Source organism: Lutra lutra, chromosome 7 (assembly GCF_902655055.1).
Source record: "Lutra lutra chromosome 7, mLutLut1.2, whole genome shotgun sequence".
NCBI lineage: Eukaryota > Metazoa > Chordata > Mammalia > Carnivora > Mustelidae > Lutra > Lutra lutra.
In genome coordinates, this window is record NC_062284.1 from 146,947,574 (window position 1) to 146,973,117 (window position 25,544).

At 57.5% G+C, this 25,544-nt stretch overlaps 2 long non-coding RNA genes and 2 gene segments (V, D, J or C); 1 reads left to right on the plus strand and 3 right to left on the minus strand.

Moving 5' to 3' along the window:
- Window positions 1–10,087, plus strand: part of LOC125104256 (uncharacterized) — a 37,321-nt gene extending 27,234 nt beyond the window's left edge. Inside the window, exon 3 of the long non-coding RNA XR_007128627.1 lies at window positions 10,012–10,087. This is a non-coding gene — a long non-coding RNA (uncharacterized LOC125104256). The remainder of the gene's footprint in view (window positions 1–10,011) is intronic.
- The window catches only part of LOC125104225 (immunoglobulin alpha-2 heavy chain-like), a 401,593-nt gene that overhangs the window by 52,769 nt on the left and 323,280 nt on the right, over window positions 1–25,544 (minus strand).
- LOC125104224 (immunoglobulin heavy constant gamma 1-like) overlaps window positions 7,130–25,544 on the minus strand; it is a 233,152-nt gene continuing 214,737 nt past the window's right edge. Inside the window, 6 exon segments of the C gene segment in view lie at window positions 7,130–8,370; window positions 10,459–10,589; window positions 12,223–12,543; window positions 12,655–12,978; window positions 13,092–13,139; window positions 13,414–13,704. Coding sequence covers window positions 8,287–8,370; window positions 10,459–10,589; window positions 12,223–12,543; window positions 12,655–12,978; window positions 13,092–13,139; window positions 13,414–13,704 — 1,199 coding nt within the window.
- On the minus strand, window positions 16,661–17,738 carry LOC125104250 (uncharacterized). The gene is made up of 3 exons (XR_007128621.1): window positions 17,484–17,738; window positions 16,935–17,405; window positions 16,661–16,698 (listed from the first exon to the last, which is right to left on the minus strand). It is a non-coding gene; the product is annotated as an uncharacterized LOC125104250 (long non-coding RNA).

Genomic DNA, 25,544 nt, shown 5'->3' on the forward strand with positions numbered 1-25,544 from the left:
GTCTTTCAAGGCTCTTGTTTCTTGTTGATCTGCTTAGATGATCTGCCCAATGCTGAGATTGGAATGTTAAAATCTCCTACTATTAAAGTTTTATTATAATATGATTCTTTATTTTGATTAGCAGCTGGTTTATGTAGTTAGCTGCCCCCATGTTGGGGGAATCAGATATTTACAATTGTTAGTTTGTTTTTCTTTTTAGAGTGGTAGAAAAATGGGTAGTAAGATTTTCTTTTTTTAAAAAAAATTATGTTATGTTAGTCACCATATAGTATATCATTAGTTTTTGACGTAGCGTTTCATGATTCATTGTTTGCATATAACACCCAGTCCTCCATGCAATACATGCCCTCCAGTTAGAATGACAAAAATTAACAAGGAAAGAAACAATAAATGTTGGAGAGGATGTGTAGAAAGGGGAACCCTCTTACACTGTTGGTGGGAATGCAAGTTGGTGCAGCCACTTTGGAAAACACTGTGGAGGTTCCTCCAACAATTAAAAATAGAGCTTCCCTATGAGCCTGCAATTGCACTACTGGGTATTTACCCCAAAGATACTGATGTAGTGAACAGAAGGGCCATCTGTATCCCAATGTTCATAGCAGCAATGGCCACGGTCGCCAAACTGTGGAAAGAGTCAAGATGCCCTTCAACGGATGAATGGATAAGGAAGATGTGGTCCATATACACTATGGAGTATTATGCCTCCATCAGAAAGGATGAATACCCACTTTTGTATCAACATGGACGGGACTGGAAGAGATTATGCTGAGTGAAATAAGTCAAGCAGAGAGAGTCAATGATCATATGGTTTCACTTATTTGTGGAGCATAAGGAATAACATGGAGGACAGTGGTAGAAGAAAGGGAAGAATGAAGGGGGGAAATCAGAGTCAAAGAGGAACCCTGAGAGAATGTGGATTTTAGAATGAGGGTTTTAGAGGGGGTGGATGGTGAGCCTAGTGGTGGGTATTAAGGTGGGTCTTAATGGTTAAGGAGAGCACAGATTGCAGGGAGCACTGGGTGTTGCACATAAACAATGAATCTTGGAACACTGCATCAAACACTAACTATGTATTTTGTGGTGACTAACGTAACACAATAAAAGAAAGCAAGAAGGTGAAAAGACAAGCCAGAGAATGGGAGAAAATATTTTGTAAATCATATACATGATAAGGGATTTATCTGCAGAGTATGTAAAGAACTCTTATAATTCAACAATGAAGACTCCAATTTAAAAATGTAAGAAAAAAAAAGCTAATGATGTACTGTATGGTGACAAATGTAACATAATAAAAAATAATAAAAATAAAGTAAATTTTTAAAAGAAGACATCCAAATGGCTAACAGACACATGTTAGATTTTCTTGTTGGATAACTCTCTTCAGTATGATATAGTGTCCCTCTGCCTATCTTAATACGGTCTTTGGCTTAAATTAAATACTGATTTTTCTGATGTGAGAATTGCTACCACAGCTTTCTTGTGAGGTATGTTGGCATGGTTCTCCATCCCCTCACTTTCAGTCTGGAGATGACTTCAAGTCCAAAATGAATCCCTTGTAGACAGCATATGGAGGCGACCTGTCTTTATATCCAATCTGCAACCCTGTGCTGTTTCATGGGAGCATTTAGGCCTTCACTTTGAGAGAAACTACTGAAAGATATGTGTTTAGTGACATCCCACTATATGTACAGTCCCTATTTCTACTGATTGTCTCTGTAAATTTCTGGTCTACATTACTCTTGGGGTCTTTCATTTTTTATAGAATCCCCCTGAATATTTCTTGCAGGGATGGCTTGGTGGTCACTTCTTTGAGTTTCTGCCAGTCTTGGAAGCTCCTTGTCTCTCCATTCATGCTGAATGACAGCCCTGCTAGATAAAGTATGTTCTTCTCATCATGCTCTTCTCATTTAGTGCCCTGCATATGTCTCGCCAGCCCTTTATGGCTTTCCAGGTCTCTGTGGACAGTTCTGAGGTTATTCTGAGGTCCTCTCTCCATATGTAAAAAAATCTCTTCCCCCTACATGCTCTAAGGATGGTTTCCTTGGCTCTAAGTTCTGTAAGTTTTACTGTTATATGCTGGGGTGTTGATCTGTTCTCATTGATCTAAGAGGGGTCCTCTCTACCTCTTGGACATGAATGCTTGTTTTCTTCCCCAGATGAGGGAAGTCTCAGCTACAGTTTCCTCAAGTATAACTTCTAGTCCCTTCTCTCTCTCTCTCCACCCCCTCAGAGAACCCAGTAATTCTGACATTGGAATGTTTCATGGTATCATTAATCTAAGTCAGTTCTCATGGACTTTAGCTGTTTATCCTAATCCTCCTTGGCTTCCTTCCTTTCTATCAGTTTGTCTTCTAGATCACTAATTGTTCTTCTGCCTCATTTATCCTGGCTGTTAGAGTATCCAGTTTAGACTACATTTTATACATAGCATTTTAAAGTTCAGCCTGATTAGATGTTGTTTCTGCCCTCGGAGATTCTTATTTTGTCACTAATGATCTTCTCAAGCCTGGCTATTGACTTCATGATTGCTATCCTGAATTCTATCTCTGACATCTTGCTCATGTCCATACACATTAGGTCTGGGGGAGAGGCCATTGCCTCTGGTTCTTTTCTTTTTTTTTGGGAATTCCTCCTCCTAGTCATTCTGTTGAGGGGTGGTTGAGAGAATGTATGGAGTCCAAAATATTAACCACAACCCAGGCAGGATGCACCCTAGGAAAATCTGGAGTGTTTGGAAGTCACCACTGAAAAAAACAGCCAAAGTGAAACTCAAGAATAAAATCTATAAAATTAAAAAAAATTAAAAAATTAAAAATCAGAAAAAAGAGAGAAGAAAAAAAAATGGGGGGAAGGGGGCTATAAGCTCTCAGTGTGGGCAAGGTAGGGTTTTTCAGTTCTTCCTGGGTGTATTTTACTCTGTTGTTAGAGGACACCACTACCCAAAGTTAAGGGGAAAATAAAACTGGTATATATATGAAGGTAATATTGACTAGGGAAAAAAGGGGCCACATTGAAGCATATATCTATATAAAAATATAAGTGTGAAAAAGAACAATTTAAAAAACTACTATGAAATATGTTATATTACACATCTATTTGAAATGAGAAAAAGGTAAGAAGAAAAAACAAGGAAGAAACATAAGGAAAGAATAAAAGAAAAAGAAAGCATTGTATCTGAAAAATACATAAGCAATAAGGCATTGCCTGGAGCTAAACATACTGTTTTCCCCTGGTGTTGGGGTTTTACAGTTTTATGGAGGCCGTAGGGTTGGCGTCTTCTTGTTCTTCCAGCTTGTCTTCAGGGGTGTGGCTGCTGCGGTATTTCTCAGGCAACCCTGTTTCAGCAGCGTTATCTTGGCCACCCCCCACCCTGCATCGGGGGGCTGGGCTGTGTGGAAACCTGTTTTTTGAGCTTTTGTTCTCTGGTGGTTTTCCATGCCTATTCTGAGGCTCAGAACAAAACAAAACAGAAATGGCCACACCCAGGCTTCTGTCGCAGAACAGAGAAATCACATTTTGCTCTTCACCGAACCCTCCAGAACACACAGTTTCCATTTTTGTAACTGTTGCTGAAAACAGCCTCCCAGAAGCGGTGCGCCTCCACAACAATCTTCTCAGCAGTTGACCCACAAGCCCAGCTTGTCTCTGCCCTTTGTGCTTCTAAATCCAGAAGTGGTCCTGGTTCTTGGGTGTGCCCCTGCAGCTCCTGGATACTGTTTGAGTGCTGTTAGAAAGCCTTTCCTGGCTGATACCACTCTGCGAGTTATTGCCCGGTCCCCCCACCTGGGACGCATTTGTGCTCGGGCGTTATATAACTTTCCAGGGGCCAACTTAGGGCTGATCCCTCTCCCTTCTGCTTATCTTCTGATATCTGCCCACAGATTCATGACTCCTCCCTTCCTGCCTTAGGATGGTGGTGTTTTCTGCTTTTAGAGACCCAGATATCTATTCGTACACCTCAAGCTGATTTCACGGGTGTCATGATGGTTTGGTAGATATCCAGCTAAATTCGAGAGACCGATTGAAATGGAGTCCCCTATTCTCTGCCATCTTGCCCCCCCTCCTACAGTGGGTCTCTATCTCTTACCTCCCATATCTCTCCTCTTGGTTCTTTTGCTGTGGGTCTCAATCTCCTACCTGTCTTCTGTCTCTTCTTGGATCTGTTACTGTGGGTCTCTCTTTCCTGTGTTCTCTCTCCTTTAGATTCTGTTACTGTGGTTCTCTCTTTCTTATCTCCCTTCTGTCTCTTCTAGGTGCTGTTACTGTGTGTCTCTATCTCTTAACTCCCATTTCTCTCCTCTTGGTTCTTTTACTGTGGGTCTCTTTCTCTTACCTGTATTCTGTCTCCTCTAGGTTTTGTAACTGTGTGTTTCTACCTCTTACTTGTCTTCTATCTTCTCTTGGTTCTATTACTATTGGTCCCCAGCTTTTACTTCTTATCTGTGTCCTCTATATTCTGTTACTGTGGATCTCTATCTCTTACTTGTCTTCTGTCTACTCTAGGTTCTGTTAGTGTGAGTCTGTATCTCTTACCTTTGCTCTGCGTCCTCTTAGTTTTGTTACTGTGTGTCTCTGTGTCTTGTCTCTCATCTGTTTTCTCTAGTTTCTTTTACTCTTGAGAATTCTGTCTCATAGTCTCTGAAAATTGTCAAATTCAAAGCACCTCCATGCTGGTTGGCTGACCTGGGTCCTGGGGTTGGGTGACCAGGCCAGGGGGCCTCAGAGACAACCATTTGTCAAGGTCCACATGTCCAGATGACTCATGTGTCAGCATATCTGGCGTCTCTGTCAGTGACCACAGACATACAGACAAGGGACTTTGTGTCTCATAGGTCTGGAAGCTGGAAATCCCCTATCAGGTTCATTCAAACATAGTGTCCTTGGAGGCCTGCTTCCCGGCTCATGGACTGTATCTTCCTTCTGCATCTTCTCATGGTGGGAGTGGCAAGGGAGCTCCCTTTGTCATAAGGGCAATCATCCCATTTTTGGGACTGAACCCTTATGACCCTAGGTCACTGAAAGCCTCACCTCCTAACACCCATCACACTTGGTTAGGATTTCACACACAAATTTTGGGATACAAACTTTCAGTCCATCTTGTCCTTCCCTCATCCCAACGCTGATGATTCTGCAACTTGGGCCCATATATGTCACACTAGGTATGCAAGGGTCAGGTGGACAGATGGTTCCCTCCCAGTGAGGGAGGAGGGTGGGACTAGCTGGGTCCCAGGAGCCTGCTGGTAGGGGTGTACATGTGTGAATTGCAGTTAGAGGTGTGTGCATGGGAATAGGAGAAGCTGACAGGTGTGTGTCTGAGTTGATGCTTAGGGTAGAGAGCTTCCAGGAGGTCAGGAGGCAGTAGAAGGTTGACCTCAGGTCTCACATTGGTGCAACCTGCAGGAGCGTAAGGGCTGGTGGGCTTCAGGAGGTTTGTGAAGGTTGTATGGGTGGCTGTGACTGTCCCCAAAGGCAGGGATCGGATCAGGAGGTTGTTCTACATCCCCCCCCAAGACGTAGTGTGGACAGTGCATGAGCGCTGTGGTCAGAAGACATGGTGCAAACCCTGGCACCCTCCCCGCAGGCAGGGGCTGAGGCTCTCCGAGGCTGCAGTTTCTTCCAGGTAAGACAGTGACAGTGGCCCCACCTCTCGCATTGTGAGCACGGAGCGAGAGGAGGTCCGAGTGACCGTCAGTCTCCCACGCTCACCCAGCCAGGCTATTCAAGCAGACAGCATCCTACCTGTGCAGGGAAATCAGTGCACTTCAGGGAGAGGACATGGTCCTCCATAATGTGGGTGGGCCTCATCCAAGCAGTCGAGGGACTGAAGGACAAAGCCCGAGGTTTCCTGGAGAAGAAGGAGTTCTGCCCCAAGACTGCAGTGTTAGCTCCTGCCTGAGATTCCAGGCTGCTGGGCGGCCCCGCAGGTTCCCGATGTCTGGTCGACACCCACAGGCAATGAGCCAGTTCCTGGAAAGGAGTCCCTCTAGGTCTATGTGTCTGCCTCTAGCATAGTTCAGCTGTACTTGTAGGGTTGTGTCTCTGTGTCCTACCTCTCATCTCCTTCCTCCCGGTTCTGTTACTCTGGGTCTCTATCTCCTACATCTCATCCACCTCCTCTTGGTTCCATGTTGTAGGACAATATTGGAGGGTCACAGGTGGGAGCCTCAGTGCCTGGTGGGAGGTAGTTTTCACAGAGTTGGCATTCTAGCCCTGAGGGTGAGGGCATAGTTGTGCCAAGGGCCTGGTGCTCATCCAGGAGGGCACGGGGTCCCCAGTTGTGGGAGATGCTGGCATTCCCATGTGAGGCAGGTGGGATGGAGGCTGATCTGTGGTCCAGGAGATGGGAGTGGAGGTAGCCCTGGGACCGAGAGGAAGAGGGGGCTGGGCAGTCTGTGTGGCCCATTGGCCGATTGGCTTCTAGGTAGAAGTGTAGGGTGAAGGGGATAGAGGGTGTGGTACTGAGGATACTGAGGCACTAAGGGCAGTAGCCTAGAGCCCCCAGGGTCCCTGAGGGTTGGAATGTTCTGGACACTTGCTTTCTGTCCCATGGTCAACCTAAATCATGTCCCCCAAATTCAAGACTTGAAGGCTTGACCCCAGGACCTTGGAATGTGATGGTATTTGGAGACGGAGTCTTTGGAGAGGTGATAGGGTAGAAGGAGGTCATTCATCCAATCCAGTGTGGCTGGTCCTCAGTATGGCCTCTTGTTCTTGTAAGAGCAGATGATGAGGGCACAGACATGCACAGAGGGCTGGTCATGTGAGCACAGGGGCAGAGGCCCCAGGCAAGGTCTGCGTCTCTCCCGCTGGCTTCCAGGATTGTGAAAACAGAAAAGCATGTGGTTGAAGCCACCAGACGGTGGCTCTTTTGTCTGGCCGCCCGTGCTGGCTATTACACACCCAACACATGCCTCTTGCTTCTGTCCACGGTCGGGGCTGGCAGCCCCTCCCGCACCCAGCACCAGGTGGCCCCTGGGCCTGCATCGATCCTAGATGCCTTCCTCACCCACCGGGAGCGCCTGGGGCTGTGGGGGTCCTGGCCCCCCGTGGCGGGAGGGAGCCAAAGCACGGTGTGGCCAGGCGGGGCTTTCACCAGGAGCATGAACACAGGAAGACTTTTCCCAGCAAGTTATGGAATTTTTCAGGATATTTTATTGTCGTTAAAGAAAAAGAGAAGAAACAGTAAAGGACATTTTCACGCTTCGGAAATTTCACAAGAAGAAATCAAGCTACCCAAGCTACAGCAGCGGGGGTCCTCTGAGTGATGGGTGTGCATTCTCTCCCAGGGGCACGGGGGCCCTGCTTCTCCTCCCCTGCGTGGTCGTCTCTCCCGTGTCGGGGCTCCGATCGGGCACTCGTTCAAAGGCCGGGTGGAGAACCAGTCCTGGGCGTCTGCCTGGGTCAGGCCCCAAGGCCATGGGCACTCTCTCTGGTCGTCTTGTCTCTGCCCCCAGCTGCCCAGAGCAAGCAGGCATTTCTGCCCAGCGTGACTCGGGTCCTGGTCACAGGAGGGTGCAGGCTGGGCCTGCTGTCCTGGCCTCTCCGCACCTGCCCAGCTCTGTCCACTGAGGCTGCGTCCCACCCGTCTGGGGACCAGGTCACCAGACCCCACTGCAGGAGGCCAGTCTGGCTGCCGTCACTCCTTCCCCCTGTCCCCGGGGGGGTCCTGCAGTGGCCACAGGCCTGGGCCCTCCTCTGCACATCTCCTCCAGTGGAGAAGGTCTGACTGACCATCCGTGGCACACCGGAAGCCTCTCTGTGGGGTGATGGTGGCCCATGGGCTCCTCAGGATCTGAGACAACATGCCTGCTCTGGGGATGTCCTGCCTCCTGGAGCCCGGCCTCGATGGGGTTTGCATGGAGGCCGGTCCCTGCCCCGATGGATGCTGGGACTGCCAGCCCTCTGCCGCCTCCAGGATGACCGTGCACGTGACCCCGGGGCCGTGCTGGTGAGGGCCATCCTGCCCTGATGGGTCAGTGTCCACGCGGCCCCAGCAGTGACTCAGTGGCCGCTGAGGAGGGGTGAGCAGTGTCCATCAGCTCAGGTTGGGGGCGCAGCCTGGTGTCCGGTGGAGTCTCCAAACGGGGCGTCAGGGGCAGGAGCAGCCCACGGTGCCCGGCAACCCTGAGGGTGGAGGTCAGGTCCAGGGCGGCTGTGAGGTCGGAGGGTGGCACGCTGGGAGGTCAGAGGGGCAGGCCTGGCAGCAGGCCGAGCGGCACGAACCAATGCGGCCGGTTCCCGTGGGGGGTCGAGGGCAGCCCTGGACACCCGCCACGAGGACCGGCCCTAGGCCCCCTGGCCGATCATGTTCCGGTAGTCGGGGACGATCGTGTGCTTCAGCTGCACCACCGAGGAGAAGATCCACTTCACCTGCAGCAGGCGGGCGAGGGCGTGAGCGTGGCCGGGACCCCCGGGACCGCCCACCGCCTCCCGCCGGAGCTGGGCCCCACCCCTGGGACCACTAGAGGGCTGGCGGTCCTGGTGGGGACGGCATGCGGACGGTGAGGGGACAGCGAGGGGACAGTGAAGGGACAGTGCGGGGACAGCGAGGGGGCGGCGAGGGGGCAGAAGGGGACAGCGAGGGGACCACGATGGGACAGTGAGGGGACAGCGAGGGGGTGGTGAGTGGGCAGCGTGGGGACTGCGAGCGGGCAGCGTGGGGACAGCCACTGACAAGTGTGGGGACGGTGAGGGGACAGGGTGGGGACAGTGAGGGGCAGTGAGGGGACAGCGAGGGGACAGCATGGTGACAGCAAGGGGATAGCAAGGGGACCATGTGGCAATAGCGATAGGACAGTGTGGGGACAGTGTGGGGACAGTGAGGGGGCAGCGTGGGGACTGCAAGCGGACAGCATGGGGATAGCCACTGGACAGTGTGGGGACAGGGTGGGGACAGTGAGGGGCAGTGAAGGGACAGCGAGGGGACAGCGAGGGGACAGTGACAGACAATGTGGGGACAATGTGTGGACAACATGGGGACAGCTGGGGACTGTGGTGACAGTGATGGGGCAGCATGGGGTCATCAGGAGGACAGCGTGGGGACTGGGTACAGTGTGGGGATAGCGAGGGCACAACAAGGGGACAGTGTGGGGACAGTGGTCCATCGTGTGGGGACAGTGAGGAGTCATCATGGGCACAGTCTGGGGACAGTGTGGGGACAATGAGGGGACTATGTGGGGATAGTGTGGGAACCGCGAGGGGACAGTGTGGGGACAGTGGTCCATCAGGTGGGGACAGTGAGGTGTCAGCATGGGGACAGTGTGGGGACAATGAGGGGTTATCATGCGACAGTGATGGGACAGTGAGAGGGCAATGTGTGGACAGCATGGAAACAGCTGGTGACTTTGGGACAGTGATGGGACAGCATGGGGTCATCATGGGGACAGTGTGGAGACACTGGGCCATCATGTGGGGACAGTATGAGGACAGTGTGGGGACAGCATGGGGATGTGAAGGGACTGCATGTGGACAGTGGGCCATAGTATGGGTACAGTGCGGGGTGGGTCAGAATGGTTTAACCAGGGGACAGTGTGCAGACAGTTTTGGGTCAGTGTAGGGACAACATGGGCATGTGAAGGGACTGCACGTGGACAGTGAGGGGACATGTGGGGTCAGTGTGGAGACAGTAAGGGGACAGGGAGGATAGAGTGTGGGGTCAGCATAGGTACTGTATAGGGATTGCATTGGGACATGTAGGGTACAGTGTGAAGACAGCTTGGGGATAGCATAGGGACAGCATGGAGTCAATGTGGGGACAGGGTGGGGGCCACTTTTGGGTCACTGAGGGGATAGCGAGTGGACAGTGTGGGGACAACGTGGGAACAGGGTGGGGACAACACGGGGACAGTGTGTGTCAGTGAGGGCACAGTGTGAGGACAGCATGGGGATAGTGTCTGGTCAGCATAGGGTTGGCATGGGGTCAGTGTGGGAACAATATGGGGAAAGTGTGTGGACAGCATGGGGACAGCATTGGGATATCAGGGGGACAGCACAGAGATAGGCTGGGGATAGGCTGGGTACAGTGTGTGGACAGTGTTTGGACAACATGAGGTCACTGTGAGGAAAGTGTGGGGACAGCATGGGGACAGTACGGGAACAGTGTTGGGACATCATAAGGACAGCATAGGACAGCATGGGTGCAGCATGGAGACAACATGAGGACAGTGGGGACAGCATGGGGACCACATAGGGACAATTCTGGGTCAGTGTGTGGCTAGCATGGAGTCAGCATGGGAATAGCATGGGGACAGTGTAGGGAGAGTGGGCCGAAGTGAGGGGACAGTCAAGGACAGCATGGTGACAACATGGGGACAGTGTGAGGATGGCATGGGGACAGCATATGGACAGCATGTGGACAGCGTGTGGACAGCATGTGGACAGATGGGGATAGCACGTGGATGGTGTGGGGACAGCACGGGGACAGCAGGCTGCAGTGAGGGGACGTGTGGGGACGCCCACCTTAAAGAGGGTCACAGTGGCGCTGTAGCACACGCTGAGCAGGAAGAGGGTGATGAAGATTGAGATGGTGGTCCACAGCCCGTCCAGCTCCCCATCCTGGTCCTCGGCACAGCTGTCGTCCAGGAGCAGCTCTGGACAGGAAGGGGGTGGTCAGTGCTGTGCCTGCCCCAGGGGTGATTCCCTGGGGGACAGTCACAGCCCTCTGCAACCTCAGGCGCCAGCCTCAGCACCCCTGGCTCTCCAGCTTGGGTCTGGTCAGTGGGGGACCCCCTCCCTCTCTGCTCTGCCCTGTGCTGGGACCCTCCTGGGGGAAGGCGCCCTGACTGGCACATGTCCTCTTCCCCTGGGGGCCAGGTCCAGAAGGTGGGGGGAACTGGAGAGCCTAGGGAAGGGCTGGTCAGTGTCGGGGAGTGTCCGAGAGAAGGAGTGGGTGGGAGCATCAGGACAAGCTGGGTGTGGGGTTTTGTGGATGTTGGGAGGGGTGCAGTGCCCTGGGGCTGGGGGCGCAGGTCAGTGTGGTCAGAGTGTGGATGAGCTGCTGAGAAGCTGATGGGTGCTGGAGGGGTGTGGATCGGGCTGGTGTCCACGGTGAGGGTTCCCAAGACCGGCTCTGGTCTGGGCCCATGCAGGTCGTCCCGTGTGAGGCCTGTGTGTGTACACACGTGTGTCTGTAGTGCACATGCGAGCGTGCATGCATGTGTGTACACACTGTGTCTGTAGCGCACACACAAGCGTGCATGCATGTGCACACACGTGTGTCTGTAGTGCACACGCGAGCGTGCATGCCCGTGCGTGCAGTGCTCGTGTGCACACATGGGTGCACACGCGTGCGAGCACGGCACAATGCAGGTGTGCACACGCGCGTGGCTGTGCGCACGCACATGTGTGTATGCACGCATGTGTGCGTGTGTGATCGCGTGTGCGAAGATGGGGTTGCTCTGTGGGACGGGCTTGTTTTCCGTGGGTCTGGACTCAGCGTCCAGGTGGGCATCTGGGATGGTCCCCTCCATGGGAGCTCAGGGCCGCCTGCCTCTGCCCCTTTGGGGTTCGAGGTTGAGTGTCCCCACGAGTGGACAGGCCTGGCCCCAGGCAGGACCCCCACACCTGGGAGAGGGTGGGAGCCTGTTTGTGGAGTGCCTGAGGGCAAAGGAGGGCCTGTCCCCACACACGGGGGAGGCGCGGCCTCTGTGTTGGCACAGAGCAACCACGCAGAGTCTCAGGAGGCCCAGGGCGCCCAGGGCAGGAGGACAGGCCAGCGTCCCCAGAACTTGGGCTGGTACAGAAGTGGGAAAGAGTGTGCGCTCACTTCCCTGAGGGCTCCGGAGAGGCTTCTGTGATCCCTGACCACACCCTGCAGCCCCGGTAGCTCCTGGTTGCAGGGACGGCCTGGAGTGTGGCCACCTCTGGCAAAGTCCCCTGTCCTGCCTCAGGCGACTCCTGGCCACATGCTGTGGCAGCCTGTGCAGACCTGCCCACTCGGAGTCCAGGCCCCCTTGGGACCCGCTCTCTCCCACCAACGGTGACCCCTTGGCCTCGGAGCCGGGCTGTCCCTGCCGCCCAGAGACCCGGGTGTCCTGAGCTCTGCCTCGGAAAGAACCATGACAGCGTCGCTGGGTCCCAGGGCAGTGCTGGGTGCTTTATTTCATGCAGGGGCGCCTGCCCGGGAGGTATGTACACAGGGGTGGGGGCTCCGGCATCCTTGTGGGACCCCAAGAGCCTGTGGGTGGGGGGCTTGCTGGGGGGCCGGGCGTGTTGCTCATTTACCCGGAGACTGGGAGATGGACTTCTGTGTGTGGTGGTTGTGGAGGGCTTCATGCAGCACTGCACACGTGAAGACGTCTCCCCGCTGCCAGCGCGCCTTGCCCACCGAGAGCTTGCTGTAGAGGAAGTAGCTGCCGTCCGCATCCAGCTGGGGCGCGGTGGTTCGGACACTGGCCTCTGGTAACTGCTGGCCGCTGCTCTGCCACTCCACATCAATGTCAGCTGGGTAGAAGTCTTTGACCAGGCAGGTCACACTGACGGTGTTCTTGGTCATCTCGTCCCGGGGTGGGGGCAGGACATACACACTGGGCTGCTGGGGATTCCCTGTGGGGTCAGAGGTCAGCACAGATGGTCACTCGGAGGGTGGAGGGCTGCGCTTGGTCTGCAAGACCCCCTCTTTGACCCTCCCTGCTCCCCAGCCACCCTGCTGCTCACCTCTGGCCTTGGAGATGGTCCTCTCAATGGGGGATGGGAGAGCTTTGTTGTTGACCTTGCACTTGAAGGCCTTCCCCTGGAGCCAGTCCTGGTGCTGGATGGGGAGGACACTGACCACACGGAAGGTGCTGTTGAACTGCTCCTCTCGCGAATTTGTCTTGGCCGTGCGCACCTCCTGGTTGTCCACGAACCAGCTGATCTGGACCTCAGGGTCTTCCAGGTCTACCACCATGCATGTGACCTCGGGGGTTCGGGAAATGGAGAGGGTGTCCCTGGGTTTCGGGGGGAAGATGAAGACCGAAGGTCCTCCCAGCATATTACATTCTAGTGAGGGAGACAGAGCACAGGGGTCAGATCATGGGTGGCCTTCCTCTTGAACATCCATTGCCCTCACCAGGCCTTCTGCTTGGGGTGCAGGGAAAGGTCTGCTGACTCACCTGGATTTTTCGGACATTTGCATTGAATAGGAGGATCTACTTTGGTCACTGCAGAGAGAGCAGACTGGGCATTACTGGGTGTCTGGGCTGGGCACAGGTTGGGGTGGGCATAGGTGACGGCCAGGTCTTGGGCGGTTCCCAGACCAGGGACTGGAGTGGGGGTAAGCCGCTGGATGCCAACACCCAGAGGATCTCCTCCCTCAATTGGGAGGCCTGCAGGTGGGGCAGACAGTGGTGCCTCCCCTGTGCCCTGGGGTCCAGGCTGGCCAGGTGACCTGGCCTGTGTCCCAGCGGACACCCTCCCTAAGGCCCGTCCTCTCACCTCTCTTGTCCACCTTGGTGTTACTGGCTGGGTGGGCCACGGTGCAGATGAAGGTGTCGCTGGCCCACTTGCTGGAGGGCACGGTCACCATGCTGCTGCGAGAGTAGAGCCCCGAGGACTGCAGGACGGATGGGAAGGTGTGCACACCGCTGGTCAAGGAGCCGGAGTTCCAGGACACAGTGACAGGCTCAGGGAAGTAGCCGGATACCAGGCAGGCCAGGGCCACCGTGGGTCCGGAGGTGACCCCGCAGCTGGGGGCCAGTGGGAAAACCGATGGGGCCGTGGTGGAAGCTGCAAGGGAGAAGGTTGTGTGACCACCAGGGTCTCACCCCTGTGACTGTCAGGGCAGGACAGCAGGTGCCCAGGGCACCTGGGCGTCCAGGGCCCAGCACCCATGTGATTCCTGGACGTCTGCAGACCAGCTGCCTGGCCTGGCTCTCTGCGGCCACGGGTCCTGGACTCATCAGCCTGGTCAGGGCTGGGTGACCACCTGGGTCAGAGTCTCCTGGGCCTCTGGTCCAGGGTTCCGACTCGAGCTTCCTCTGGGTGTCCGGCCTGACCAAGCCTGTCTGAGCCCTGACCTGTGGCCCCTGCTCGCAGCTGGCTCCTGCTGGCCCCCTGAGCCCACTGCCCTGCTGTCCCCACCGGATTGTGCCTTGGACCAGTGGAGACGTCCACGCACGGCCCCTGCCCCTCAGGGCCCCACGTCTTCTGGGTCGGCTCTGCAGCCCAAGCAGCCGGGCCCCGGGCCCCGTCCCTGCCCCGAACCCACCAGACCCTCCTCAGGTCTTCGTGGCATGGCCCCCCCACCGAGTTCACTGAGGGCCTGGCCAGCCAGTGTCCCTGGCCTGGGCCATCCCCGCTCTGGGGCCTGTCCAGCTCCTTGCTCTCCACGGAGCCCTTCAGCCGACATTTTCCTGAGCCTGTTGCCCCTCAGCATGGAGGGGAGCCTTGCGCTGCCCTGGCTGTCCTGTCCCGTGTGGGACCAGCACCTCAGCATCTCAGAGCCCTGGTCCCAGCCAGCCTCTCCCCTCTGGCCCTGCATTCCCTCCCGCCACAGCCCAGGCTGGCTGCCCTGCGTCAAGCTCTGGTCGGGCCCCACGCTCTCTCCTCCCCTGGGTCCGCGGCGCCGGGCCTCCCCACCGGGGGTGACATGTCCACCTCTTCTGTTCCTCGTCCCCACGAGCCTCCGAACAGGGCTCGCACCCCGGGACCAAAGAACGGGTTCCCCTCGTCCCCTCAAAGGTGGCCACCCCTGGGCCTTCCTCCCGAGAGACCTTCCCACCCGGCTACAGTTTCCACCCTACCTTGTCCACCGCGCCCCAGATGCCAGGCCACCGGCCCCGAGGGAGGGATTCTCACCAGGCTCTTGCCCTCGGGGCCTCTGTATGTTCCTGCTGACAGTGCCCAGTGCCCCAGAGCTCCGGCCTCCAGTCCTGCCTCCCCCCAGGGCTCCTGGGACAGACCCTGCCCCTCCTGCTCTCCTCCCTGCCCCTGCTCACCTGCACAAGCTCTGTCTGCTCCCTGAGCCCCCGGGGCAGACCCTGCCCCTCCTGCTCTCCCCCTGCCCCTGCTCCCCTGCACAAGCTCTGTCTGCTCCCTGAGCCCCCGGGGCAGACGCTGCCCCTCCTGCGGCCCCCCACCCCGCCCCTGCTCAACTGCTCAAGCTATGCCAGCTCCCTTGGCCACTGGGGCAGCCTCATGCCCCTCCGGCTCTACCCCTGACCCTGCTCACCTGAACAAGCTCTGTCTGCTCCTGAGCTCCCGGGGCAGCCCCCTGCCCCTCCTGCTCTCCTCCATGCCCCTGCTCACCTGCACAAGCTCTGCCTGCTCCCTGAGCCCCTGGGGCAGCCCCCTGCCCCTCCTGCTCTCCCCCTTGCCCCTGCTCACCTGCACAAGCTCTGCCTGCTCCCTGAGCCCCTGGGGCAGCCCCCTGCCCCTCCTGCTCTCCCCCTTGCCCCTGCTCACCTACACAAGCTCTGCCTGCTCCCTGAGACCCTGGGGCAGCCCCCTGCCCCTCCTGCTCTCCCCCTTGCCCCTGCTCACCTACACAAGCTCTGCCTGCTCCCTGAGCCCCTGGGGCAGCCCCCTGCCCCTCCTGCTCTCCCCCTTGCCCCTGCTCACCTACACAAGCTCTGCCTGCTCCCTGAGACCCTGGGGCAGCTCCCTGCCCCTCCTGCTCTCCCCCTTGCCCCTGCTCACCTACACAAGCTCTGCCTGCTCCCTGAGCCCCTGGGGCAGCCCCCTGCCCCTCCTGCTCTCCCCCTTGCCCCTGCTCACCTGCACAAGCTCTGCCTGCTCCCTGAGCCCCTGGGGCAGCCCCCTGCCCCTCCTGCTCTCCCCCTTGCCCCTGCTCACCTGCACAAGCTCTGCCTGCTCCCTGAGCCCCTGGGGCAGCCCCCTGCCCCTCCTACTGTCCCCCCTTCCCCTGCTCACCTGCACAAGCTCTGTCTGCTCCCTTAGCACCTGGGACAGACCCTGCCCCTCCTGCTCTCCCCCTGCCCCTGCTCACCTGCACAAGCTCTGTCTGCTCCCTGAGCTCCTGGGGCAGCCCCCTGCCCCTCCTGCTGCCCCCCTGCCCTGCTCACCTGTAGGAGCTCTGCCTGCTCCCTGAGCCCCTGGGACAGACCCTGCCCCTCCTGCTCTCCCCCTGCCCCTGCTCCCCTGCACAAGCTCTGTCTGCTCCCTGAGCCCCTGGGACAGACCCTGCCCCTCCTGCTCTCCCCCTGCCCCTGCTCCCCTGCACAAGCTCTGTCTGCTCCCTGAGCCCCCGGGGCAGACGCTGCCCCTCCTGCGGCCCCCCACCCCGCCCCTGCTCAACTGCTCAAGCTATGCCAGCTCCCTTGGCCACTGGGGCAGCCTCATGCCCCTCCGGCTCTACCCCTGACCCTGCTCACCTGAACAAGCTCTGTCTGCTCCTGAGCTCCCGGGGCAGCCCCCTGCCCCTCCTGCTCTCCTCCATGCCCCTGCTCACCTACACAAGCTCTGCCTGCTCCCTGAGCCTCTGGGGCAGCCCCCTGCCCCTCCTGCTCTCCCCCTTGCCCCTGCTCACCTACACAAGCTCTGCCTGCTCCCTGAGCCCCTGGGGCAGCCTCCTGCGCCTCTTGCTCTCCCCGCTGAACCGGCTCACCTGCATAAGCCCTGTCTGCTCGCTGAGCCCCTGGGTAGCCCCCTGCCCCTCCTGCTCTTCCCCCTGCCCCTGCTCACCTACACAAGCTCTGCCTGCCTCCTGAGCCCCTGGGGCAGCCCCCTGCCCCTCCTGCTGTCCCCCTTGCCCCTGCTCAACTGCACAAGCTCTGCCAGCTCCCCTGAGCCCCCGTGGCAACCACCCTGCCCCTCCTGCTCTCCCCCCTGCCCCTGCTCACCTACACAAGCTCTCCCAGCACCCCTGAGCCCCTGGGACAGACCCTGCCCCTCCTGCTCTCCCCCCTGCCCCTGCACACCTACACAAGCTCTCCCAGCACCCCTGAGCCCCTGGGACAGACCCTGCCCCTCCTGCTCTCCCCCCTGCCCCTGCTAACCTGCACAAGCTCTGTCTGCTCCCTGAGCCCCTGGGGCAGCCCCCTGCGCCTCCTACTCTCGCCCCTGCCCCTTCTCACCTGCACAAGCTCTGCGAGCTCCCCTGAGCCCCCGGGGCAGCCCCCTGACCCTCCTGCTCTCCCCCCTGCCCCTGCTCACCCACACAAGCACTGCCAGCTCCTCTGAGCCCCTGGTGCAACCCCCTGCCCCTCCTGCTCTCCTCCCTGCCCCTGCTCACCTACACAAGCTCTGCCTGCTCCCCTGAGCCCCTGGGGCAGCCCTTGTCCCTTCTGATCTCCAGCTCTACCCCTGCTCACCTGCACAAACTCTGAGGGCTCCCCTGAGCCCCTGGGGCAGCCTCCTGGGCCTCCTGCTCTCCCCGCTGAACCGGCTCACCTGCATAAGCCCTGTCTGCTCGCTGAGCCTCTGGGTAGCCCCCTGCCCCTCCTGCTCTCCCCCCTGCCCCTGCTCACCTACACAAGCTCTCCCAGCACCCCTGAGCCCCTGGGACAGACCCTGTCCCTCCTGCTCTCCCCCCTGCCCCTGCTAACCTGCACAAGCTCTGTCTGGTCCCTGAGCCCCTGGGGCAACCCCCTGCCCCTCCTGCTCTCCCCCCTGCCCCTGCTCACCTACACAAGCTCTTCCAGCTCCCCTGAGCCCCTGGGGCAGCCCCCTGCGCCTCCTACTCTCGCCCCTGCCCCTTCTCACCTGCACAAGCTCTGCCAGCTCCCCTGAGCCCCTGGGGCAGCCCCTGACCCTCCTGCTCTCCCCCCTGCCCCTGCTCACCCACACAAGCACTGCCAGCTCCTCTGAGCCCCTGGTGCAACCCCCTGCCCCTCCTGCTCTCCTCCCTGCCCCTGCTCACCTGCACAAGCTCTGCCAGCTCCCCTGAGCCCCCGGGACAGACCCTGCCCCTCCTGCTCTCCTCCCTGCCCCTGCTCACCTACACAAACTGCCTGCTCCCTGAGGCCCTGGGGCAGCCCCCTGCCCCTCCTGCTGTCCCCCCGTCCCTGCTCACCTGCACAAGCTCTGCCAGCTCCCCTGAGCCCCTGGGACAGACCCTGCCCCTCCTGCTCTCCTCCCTGCCCCTGCTCACCTACACAAGCTCTGCCAGCTCCCCTGAGCCCCTGGGGCAGCTCCCTGCCCCTCCTGCTCTCCCCCCTGCCCCTGCTCACCTGCACAAGCTCTCCCTGCTCCCCTGAGCCCCTGGGGCAGCCCCCTGACCCTCTTGCTCTCCCCCTTGCCCCTGCTCACCTTGGCAAACTCTGCCTGGGGCAATCCCCCTGCCCCTCCTGCTCTCCCCCCTGCCCCTGCTCACCTGCACAAGCTCTGCCAGCTCCCCTGAGCCCCCGGGACAGACCCTGCCCCTCCTCCTCTCCTCCCTGCCCCTGCTCACCTACACAAGCTCTGCCTGCTCCCTGAGGCCCTGGGGCAGCCCCCTGCCCCTCCTGCTGTCCCCCCGTCCCTGCTCACCTGCACAAGCTCTGCCAGCTCCCCTGAGCCCCTGGGACAGACCCTGCCCCTCCTGCTGTCCCCCCTGCCCCTGCTCACCTGCACAAGCTCTGCCAGCTCCCCTGAGCCCCTGGGGCAGCCCCCTGCCCTCCTGCTGTCTCCCCACCCCTGCTCACCTACACAAGCTGTGCCTGCTCCCTGAGTCCCTGGGGCAGCCCCCTGCCCCTCCTGCTCTCCCCCTTGCCCCTGTTCACCTGCACAAGCTCTGCCTGCTCCCCTGAGCCCCCGTGGCAGCCCCCTGCCCCTCCTGTTCTCCCCCCTGCCCCTGCTCACCTGCACAAGCTCTCCCAGCACCCCTGAGACCTTGGGACAGACCCTGCCCCTCCTGCTCTCCCCCTGCCCCTGCTCTCCTGCACAAGCTCTGCCAGCTCCCCTGAGCCCCTGGGGCAGCTCCCTGCCCCTCCTGCTCTCCCCCCTGCCCCTGCTCACCTGCACAAGCTCTCCCTGCTCCCCTGAGCCCCTGGGGCAGCCCCCTGCCCCTCCTGCTCTCCCCCCTGCCCTTGCTCACCTTGGCAAACTCTGCCTGGGGCAATCCCCCTGCCCCTCCTGCTCTCCCCCCTGCCCTTGCTCACCTGCACAACCTCTGAGGGTTCCACTGAGCCCCTGGGCCACCTCTTGCTTCTGTAACCTTCCCGGTTCCTGCTCAGCTCTAGCTGCTGTGCCACTGGCCCGTGGACTCATCGACTACAGCAGCCTTCTGCCCCACATGCCCTGTGATCTCTCTGCCCAGGTCGGGAGCACAGTCCCAGACTTCTGTGTGTCCCTAGGGCTGCCCTTGTCCCTGCTACCTGTCCCAGACCCTTTAGCCCAGGTTTGGCCTCTGACCCTCAGCCCCTGGGCTCCTGCAGCACATTGAGCTCCCTGATCAGCCCCTGTGCTGCTGTCTGGGCTTGAGCACATGAGAGCCATGGCAGCCCTACCCCCTTGTCCTGCTCTCACCTGCTGCTCATCTGAGGCCACCCAGGGCCCCGCGCACAACACCTCCGACCCTGCCCTGGGGCTTGAGCTGGCTCCCGTGGGTGTTCAGGACCCCCTGGAGGCCTCTTCCTCCCTGGGGCTGAGCCAGCCCCTCCCTGTGTCCTCCCCTCAGACCCCTCTGTCCATCCTTGCCTCGATCCTGCTGTGACTCAAGATGGCCCAGCCCGGGCTCCCAGCACAGGTGGTGAGCGGCAACCCTCAGGCTTCTGCCCATCTCCCGTCACCATCACCTCACTCCCTCGGCCCTTGCTCCGTGCAGACCCCACTCACTGTGGCCGGAGCTGTGCAAGGAGCCACCCTGCAGCCTCGCTCATGCCCGCACCCGCCTCTTCCCTGCCGCGGTCCAGGCACACACGTGTCCTTGTGGCTGGGCTCTGTGCCCACAGCCCTGCTTCCTAGCTTCCAGGCAGCTCTGGGAAGACTAAGAACAGGATCGAAACCGAGGGGCTTGGCTTGCTTCCTGAAGTTCCCTTTTCTTCTGGGTGGTTTCTGTCTCAGAGGAGCTGGGGGACCTCCAGACACGGCCAAAGCTGCTGCAGGTGGGTGTGTGGGAGTGGGGTGTGGTGGGTGCCCCGGGGCCCAAGGGAGAGCACAGAAACCTCCCCTCCCCCCAACCCTGCACATGTTCACGTTGCTCTCTGCCTCTTGCAGGGAAATGTCTGCTGTCTGCTCCGGGGGCAGACCAGCTTAACCTGCTCTCCACTGAGCCCTCGGTGCCCCCAGCCCTGGTGGGCTCCTCCTTGTGCCCCCGCGAGCCTGCAGTGTGGCCCCTGACCCATAGCTGCGGACCAGCCTTATGCTTGTCCTGTCCTCACAGCAAGATGCCTCCCACCTAGAATGTCGTCCTCCTGTTCCATCATCCATGGCCCAGCTCCGTCTGAAGGCTGGTGCTCTCTCCCCCGTCAGAGGGAAGCTAGTATCCCTGCCACACCTGTGCTATAAAGGACAGAGAAGTCTTAAATGCATGGACAGAGTTCCTGGTGGTCATGAGATTGATGCTCCCCTTTCCCTGAGGGACAGTGTGCACCGCCCTCCTGTCACGTGGGCTGAGACTCAGCGGCCGTGTCGGAGGACAGGAACTCTCTGTTTCTTGTGTCCGGAGGACCAAGTGCAGCCCAGGGTTGTCACTTACCACCATGGCAGGGCTTGGATGGGGACCCCTGGGAGCCCTGTAAGCCCCCACCAGCAGTGCCAGGAGCCTGGAAGACGGGGGGTGGTGGGGGAGGCTGGTGCTGCATCCCCTGTCATTCCTCTGGATTTGGGGCTCCCCAGCAGCACTCCGTCCAAGTGTCAGATGCTGGTCTGTTGGTGCGGGATCCCCATGACACGGGGCCCGTGCTCTTGTCTGTAGTCGGGTCTGCGGGCGGAGAGCCCTCCAGTCTGCTCTGCTCACACTCATGCTCGTGAGCTCTCCAGGCACCTCCTGGCTTCTGGGGCTTGGGCCCCCCGGGGACTCCCCAGTGTGGCACCAGGCATTCCTGGGATGGCTGCGCGGTGCCTGGCACCCGAGTCCCAGCAGAAGCTAGGTCTCCTCCGGTTGTGACCTCAGAGATGTGACCGTGGCTCATTTTGCGCACCCCCTCCCCAGAGAGGCACACAGCCCCTGGGCTTCTGGGGAGGGTCATGCCCTTCTGCTTGGGGCAGGCTGGGAGGTGGAAGCCTGTCGTCCTAGAAGTATCTCTGTGGCTGCTTTGCAAAATGCCTGTGGCCACTGTTGTGGTGCAGGGAGTGTCGTGGGGACCCCACCGCGGACCTGTCCCAGGCGAAGCCTCCCCATGGTCCTGGTTGGCACAGTCCGGCCCCCTGTGATGGTGGCCAGCTGCAGAGCCCGGCCATGCTCCTAGCCACGGTGCGGCCCACTCTGCTGGCCGGACTGTGGCCTGTGGGTGCTCATGGAGCAGCAGGATCTGCGGCACTTCTGGTGGGAAGACCCGCCTCGATGAGATTGGTGCCAGGCCCTGCTATCCCTGGTCGACGTGCGGGGCAGGCTGAGTTGGCTGCTGAGGGCGTGGCCGTGCACCGTCTTCGTCAGAGACTACACAGTGTCCCCAGCCCAGCTCCCAGGGTCCGATTTCTCTAGAATGACTTTCACAAGAAAGCGGGCGAGGCTATGCACTTTCCCTGTGTTGAAATTCTGGGTTTGTCTCTGAGGAATATTCACCTTGGTTCCAAGGCAAAGGACAGGCTCTGAAGATGCTCCCAGACGGCACCCCCGGAACAGACATGTCAGAGCCCGAGGGGGTCATCGTGTGGCAGGCCCTATGGGACAGCACAGGATGCCAGCCGGGCCCTTGCCCTGGCTCGGGGTCGCCGCAACCCCCACCCCGCCACCTGGATCTGGCTGCTGCAGGTGACCCCTCGGTAGGTCACAGATAACCGGCTTTTACCTTCCACACGTCGTGGTCATGACAGCTCCCAGGATGGGTCAGCCCTGCCGGGACCCACCCTAAGCCTAACCCTGCCCCGCGCATCTGCAGGCTGGAGTCTGGTGGACAGAGTCCTGCCGGCGCTCTGGGTGGGAGTTGACCCCTCCCGGGAAATCAGATGCATGTGAACGCCGGCAGGGCCTGGCAGAGCACGGCCGGCTTCCCGAGGCGCTGGGGCCTGAGGTCCCTGGAGGCCCATTATGCTCAGTGGGTCAGGGACGCCCTGGCTGGCCCCTGCAGGTCTCCAGGCAGGGCCCTGGGACGTTCCTCGGCAGCTGTGTGACCGTCCGTGAGGACCAGGGCGTGTGGGTGCAGCTCACAGTCCTGTCCCTGGCGCCAAGCACAGCGGTCATGGGGCGGACTCCCTGCTGTTCTGCTGCCCAGCCTCACTTGTGTCCCTCCTCTGTCCAGACACAGCTGGCCGCCACCATGACCTCCAGCGGCGAGTGTGCGTCTCACGGCTTCTGAGAGCTGTGGCAATGTGGAGCAGGCAACGGGGACAGGCAGAGGGCAGAGGCCCGTCCCCGGGCGCATAGCCGGCAAGCCCAGCGGCCTGGCCTCTGCTTAAATAAAAACTGAAAATTTATGAAATTTTTTTTATAAAAAACTGAAATTTATGTATTAAGAGAAATCATGGTGCCTCAGAAAAACCAAAAGCAGAACCATGGACAGCAGCTTGGAGTGCTTGGCGAGGAGGGCAGCCCTGAGCTCAGGGCCTTTGTCCTCTGGGTACACAGGACACAGCCCCTGTCTGGTGAGGACGAGGCCACTCCTTGCACAGCAAAATGCTTTTACCTAAATTTACAGAGTAAGAAAACATCTCTTGGGTGTCTGGGTGGCTCAGTGGGTTAAGCCTCTGCCTTCGTCTCAGGTCATGGTCTCAGGGTCCTGGGATTGAGTCCCGCATCGGGTTCCCGGGTCAGTGGGGAACCTGCTTCTCCCTCTGCCCCTCCCTGGCTCTTTCTCTCTCTCAAATAAATACATAAAATCTTTAAAAAAGAAAACATCTGGACCACCATCCCATGGTCTCACATATCTTAAGGTCATGGACTATGTCCCCTTTGTGGCCTGAGTACCTGGCATGAGTCTTGGAGTCCTGGGGCATGTGTGTGTCAACCACGAGCACCTCACAGAGAAGACTGGATTGAGCGAGGGTGGCAGGTGCAATTCTAGGATGGTCCCTTATTTTGTATGACATTCATGTGTATATTAACCGATTTCTTTCTTTTTTCCAGGCACAGACTCACTCTGTTCAGCTGCAGTGGCCGCTCTTCCAGCTCCCCCAGAGCCCCATCCGCTCCTCTGGGTCCTGGGCCAGCCAGACCTGTAGCTCCTTTCCAAAGGTCACTGCTTTCTTCTACAGGTAAGGCAGACAAGGGCTTCAGACATTCCTGAAGCACTGCCACTTTCTTTGTGGGCTACAGGTTTCTCTCCTTTTCCCCTGCTTAAAAAACATGTTTACTAACAAGGTACTGCATGTTGGCTAATTGAATTTAAATTTAAAAATGTGTTTATTGTGGTAAAATATGCAAATTTAGCATCTTAAACCTTCTTAAGTGTCCTGTCCTGGTGATATTAAATACATCCGCAATGTTGTGAAACCATCAGTATCACCCACCTCCATAACTCTTTAAATCTCAAAAACCTGAAGCAATAACTCCCCCATTCCTACCACCTCCACTGCCCCTGCAGTCCCACTCCCTGTCTCTGTGACTGACGACTCTGAGGACCCCACGCAGGTGAAATCATGTGGAATCTGTCCTTCCGATGGCTGTGTCACTCAGCGTCCTGCCCTCCTTGCTCACCCATGCTGTAACGTGGGCCGGGATTTTTTCCTGTTTGAGGTGGGCTACGACTTCGTTGTGTGTACAGACCTGTTTTGCTTAGCTGGCCATCCGCTGGTGGACACCCAGATTGCTTCCACGTTTTAAGCTCTGTGAATAACGTTATGAATGTGGGTGTGCAGATATTTCTTCAAGAGTTTTCTTTTTCAATCCTGACACATACCAGATGTGGAATTGGTGGACCTTATGGTATTTCTATTTTTGTTTTTTTCTTTCCGTACTCTTTCCCACGATGGCTATTTCATTTCACATTCCCACCAACAGTGCACAAGGGTTCCACTTTCTCCATATCCTACTAACATTTGTTATTATTTTTTTTTAAAACACTACCCATCCTAACGTGTATGAGGTGGGATCTCATTGTAGTGCTGGTTTGCGTTTTCTGAATGATTATTGATATCAAGCACCTTTCCATGTGTTTAGTGACTGGTTGGATATTTTCTTTGGAGAAATGTCTGTTCAACCCCTTTGCCCATTTTTGCTCCAGGTTGTTGCTGTTTTGTTTAAAGTTTTAAGAGTTCTCTGTGCATTCTGGACATTAATCCCTTATCAGGTATGTGATTTGCAAATGTTTTCTTCCATTCCATGGCTAGACTTGTCACTCTGTTGATGGTGTCTTTTGATGCACAAAATTTAAAAACATTTTTATGAAGTCTGATTTGGCTATTTTTTCTTCTGTTGCTTGTGTCTTTTGTGTCATAGCCAGGAAATCATGACCAATTCCTATGCTGTGAAATTTGACTCTTTTATTTTTTTGAATTCTAATGAATGGTTAATATTTTTTTACTAATTATTTTTATTAACATATAATGTATTATTTGCCACAGGGGTACAGGTCTGTGAATCATAAGGCTTACACATTTCACAGCACTCACCATATCACATACCCTCCCCAATGTCTATAACCCAACCACACTCACCCTCTGCCCAGCAACCTTCAGTTTGTTTTGTGAGATTAAGAGTCTTTTATGGGAGGAGGGAGACATGATGGCAGAGAAGTAGGAGGTGCTGATTCAACTGGTCCCCTAAAGTGAGCTGATTATCTACCAAAGAACTGTGATCACCCATGGAATCAGCCTGAGATTAGAATGATACACTTCTGGATCTCTATGGAGGCAGAAGATGCCAGTGGACAGGTAAAGCAGAGTGGGAACATAGGACTGATATCAGAAGATAAACAAAAGGGGGAGGGATCCACCAGAGGTCACCCATTGGAAAGTAATACCCCAATAGGACATTGTCCTGCAACTGGGGACCAGCATTAACTTGGAGTCTGGTTGAAAGCACTCAAAAAGAGCAAAGGATCTTAAGGGGAAATTGGGGGAATCAGGGCGGTTAGGGACAGAGACTTAAGCCCACGGACCCAGGATGGCTACCCCTGGTGCTGAGCCAGAAAAAGTGCAGCGAAGAAGCCAGGTCTTGGTCCCTGAGCCACTAGCACATGTGAGAGCGTCTGGGTGGCAGCTGTGTGACAGAGTCTGGTGTGGACACCAGCCATGCTCTCTAGAACCACAGCCTTTTGCACTCCGAGTGAGTGCTGCACTACCGGCATCTGAGTCACGCTCCACCTCCTCCCCTGAGAGAGGTCCGTGCCGATACTAGCCAGTGCTCTTGAGGACCAGCCAAGAGTCTGAACACTCCCAGCCCGGGCCACTGTGAAAATCTCAGCGTGCTATCTCTGGTTGGGACCTCTCTGGTGGTCTGGACCTACCCAGACAGCCACGGGAGAGGCAGCCGCTGGAAGCCAGCTCTCCGGACTAGTACTTTTCCTGGTTTTGCTAACACCGGGGTACAAAGGGGAGCTCCTGTGACCCCTGAGACTGTGACTGGGGACATACTCTGCCAGTGGCGG